At 35.4% G+C, this 2990-nt stretch overlaps 1 protein-coding gene across 1 annotated transcript; it reads left to right on the top strand.

Annotated features, from left to right (window-relative positions):
• Positions 1-692: 692 nt before the first annotated feature.
• Positions 693-2685, top strand: LOC106770912 (uncharacterized isomerase BH0283; the record flags this gene model as incomplete). The annotated part of the gene is given in 6 exon segments (XM_014656760.2): positions 693-750; positions 848-1069; positions 1152-1442; positions 1662-1823; positions 2238-2321; positions 2396-2685. Coding segments are annotated over 6 exon segments (897 nt in total). The 3' UTR covers positions 2504-2685.
• Positions 2686-2990: the final 305 nt, after the last annotated feature.

Raw genomic sequence — 2990 nt, 5'->3', positions numbered from 1 at the left:
CTAAGAGTTTAGTAGAGAAAGTGAAATAGATTATGATTCAACTCCCTGTTAACAAAAACTAAAACTTAACATCTGCTGATAAAAAAGAATACTCCATCTTCCACCACTCCCCACGAAATGAAAAATTCTATCAAGGCTGCATTGCAGGTAGAGACAATATGTACATACATTTCTATGCTGTAAATTTAAGAAGCAAATAGAAGTATATGCATGTTAATATTACCAAACTGTTGTGTTTTTTTTGTTATGCAATCAGAGTCCCAAAATGTTGAACTCTCGAGTTCCACCGTTGTGTGAATGAGGAAAAATCAAGATATTATATAGCGAAAATCGAAAATATAGCTTCGGTGGGGCGCAAAAGGAAGTCAAAACCAATAGGAGACTTAATTTCCATCACACACTCCAACAATCTCAGACAGAGGTAAAGGGTAGATTCGTAATATATTCGCTAGTTATTTTTCATTTTCATCATATTTGTTTTGGAAATCTAATTATCAAGATTAGTTATTGAATAAAATCATCAAATTTTAACACATCAAAATCGATATATGTCAATATATTTTAAAGACAACATAAAAAATTCACAAAAGAATTCAAATTCCACTTTTCATCCCTCGGTCTACCCTGGGGAGTCTATTGCTCCTCTGGACAAGTTTCTATCTCTCATAGAGTGTGTTTCTCTGTTCTCTAACGATTCTCTTTTCTAAGATTATCGATTCTATGACAAAGAAACCTGTTAAATACTTTGTGGTATATGTGTTTGTAGTACATGAACTGTGTTAATTTGTTTGTTCTTACTGTCTATTATGAAGTAGCTTGTGACCTTAATGTCTGGATAAACACCCAGGTGGACGCGTTCACCGAGTCGGCGTTCAAGGGGAACCCTGCAGCAGTGTGTTTGTTGGAAGAAGAGAGGGAGGAATCATGGATGCAAAGCCTAGCAACTGAGTTCAATCTCTCTGAGACATGCTACTTGACCCGGATTGCAGACTCCGACAGATCTGATATCTCGCCCAATGGATCCTCAAATGATCGTTTCCACCTCAGATGGTTCACTCCCACTACAGAGGTGAATTTACGTTTCATATTCAGTGCCCTTTTCTTTGTGGAAATTATGCTCACATTCTTGGTGTCTCGTCTTGTCTTCCTAGGTTGAGCTTTGCGGCCATGCCACGTTAGCTTCTGCACATGTTCTTTTTTCATCTGGTTTGGTGAAGTCCAATATTATTGAATTTTTCACTCTCTCTGGAGTTCTAACTGCCAAAAAGGTCCCAGGGATCAATGAATCAGGCGCCCCAGATGATGGGTTTTTCGTTGAATTGGATTTCCCTGCTGATACAGTTGCTGAGTTCAATGGTGCTGACATTTCACAAATTTCGGCCGCTTTGAATGGTGCCCATATTATTGATGTAAAGAGGACAACCATTGGAGATAACCTATTGGTAATTTCTTGTATTTGTTCCTGATTTCTGTTTTATTCTCTAGCACCATCAAACAAGGTCATTGGTTTATGTCTGCTAAGCCATTCATTCTCTAGAGTAACAGTATGTTATATTCAAAGTTATGATGTCTTTTATATGGTATAATGGAAAATGGCGTGTTGGATTTGAATCTTGAAAAATTGACATTGAGTGAATGATAAAGCTAATGATGTTTCATAGGTTGAACTTGCTTCAGGAAAAGCAGTTGTAGAACTACAGCCAGATATTGGTGCAATAGAAAAATGCCCTGGAGGAGGCATCCTGGTTACTGGGACTGCTTCTCCAGAGTCTGGATTTGATTATTATTGTCGAACTTTCTTTCCCAAATTTGGAATCAATGAGGTAATATATATGTTTAGTACGAGCTAGCTTGTGTTTGTGTTGTCAAGTGGTTGAAATAATATAAATTTGTATTGTGTCCCTTATTTTGTAATAAATCTTTAAGAAGTGTTGGACAAACCTCCAATGCATTAGATTAACATTCAATGTATCTAGTAAGATTACAATAGCCGTATTACTGAAAACCAATAGTTAGGGACGACATACTTACTAATCCTCAAGTTGCCAATTGTCACTTTTTCTCTCATTTGGTATCTGATGCATGTGTAGCTTTTACCTGATTGAAAAGTAGCATTTTCCATGAGTAAATTGAAAAATGATCTGTTTTACTTGTATGAGAAATGTTTGTTCCAATATTTTCTTCTATTGTAAAGAATTTGACAGAGAAATGTTGAAACACTTGTTGATTTGCTTCAGGATCCTATAACTGGAAGTGCACAATGTGCCTTGGCACCTTACTGGGCCAAAAAACTGGGGAGATGTGATCTCAGTGCTTATGCGGTAGTCTTTTCTCTTCTCTTGTTGGTATATTATGGTTATTTGTCATAGTAAATTTGTGGGTTACTTTTGAGCAGGCATCATCGAGAAGTGGAGTTGTTCATGTTCATTTTGATGAGCAGAGCAAAAGGATATTGATGCGAGGAAATGCAGTAACTGTCATGGATGGGAGTGTTCTGGTTTGAATTCCAAAGTTATTTTAACATTGCAAAGAAAAATAGACCAGAAACTGTGACTGGGTTGATAGTCAGGAATTGAATTTTTATACCTGAGATTTGTATTCTCAGGTTGATGATTTATTTAAATTGGACATATACTTTTGTGAGATGAGAAGTTTTACATTAGAGAAATGTGCTTTTGGTGATTACTTTTTTATTTTATTATAAGTGTTGAAAAATGCTGAGAAAAACGTCAGCAAGATCGATTTCATACGTCGATGTTCATGGTCATTAGTATAGGATAATAATACTTAGACAACATTTATTTTTTACAATATTTGAATATCATCTATGTGTTATTGTGTGATTGGTTCAAAATTACTCCACAATCAATAATAATAATTATAAACACCACCATACACTAATCACACAATGACAGTGATTGGTCCAAAATTATTTTACAATCAACAATAATAATCATAAATACTACTATGAACCAATTACACAATGATAC

This window comes from Vigna radiata, chromosome 8 (genome assembly GCF_000741045.1).
Source record: "Vigna radiata var. radiata cultivar VC1973A chromosome 8, Vradiata_ver6, whole genome shotgun sequence".
In the NCBI taxonomy this organism is placed as follows: domain Eukaryota; kingdom Viridiplantae; phylum Streptophyta; class Magnoliopsida; order Fabales; family Fabaceae; genus Vigna; species Vigna radiata.
The sequence above is the reverse complement of the archived record's forward strand: the minus strand, read 5'-3'. Positions and strand labels throughout refer to the sequence as shown.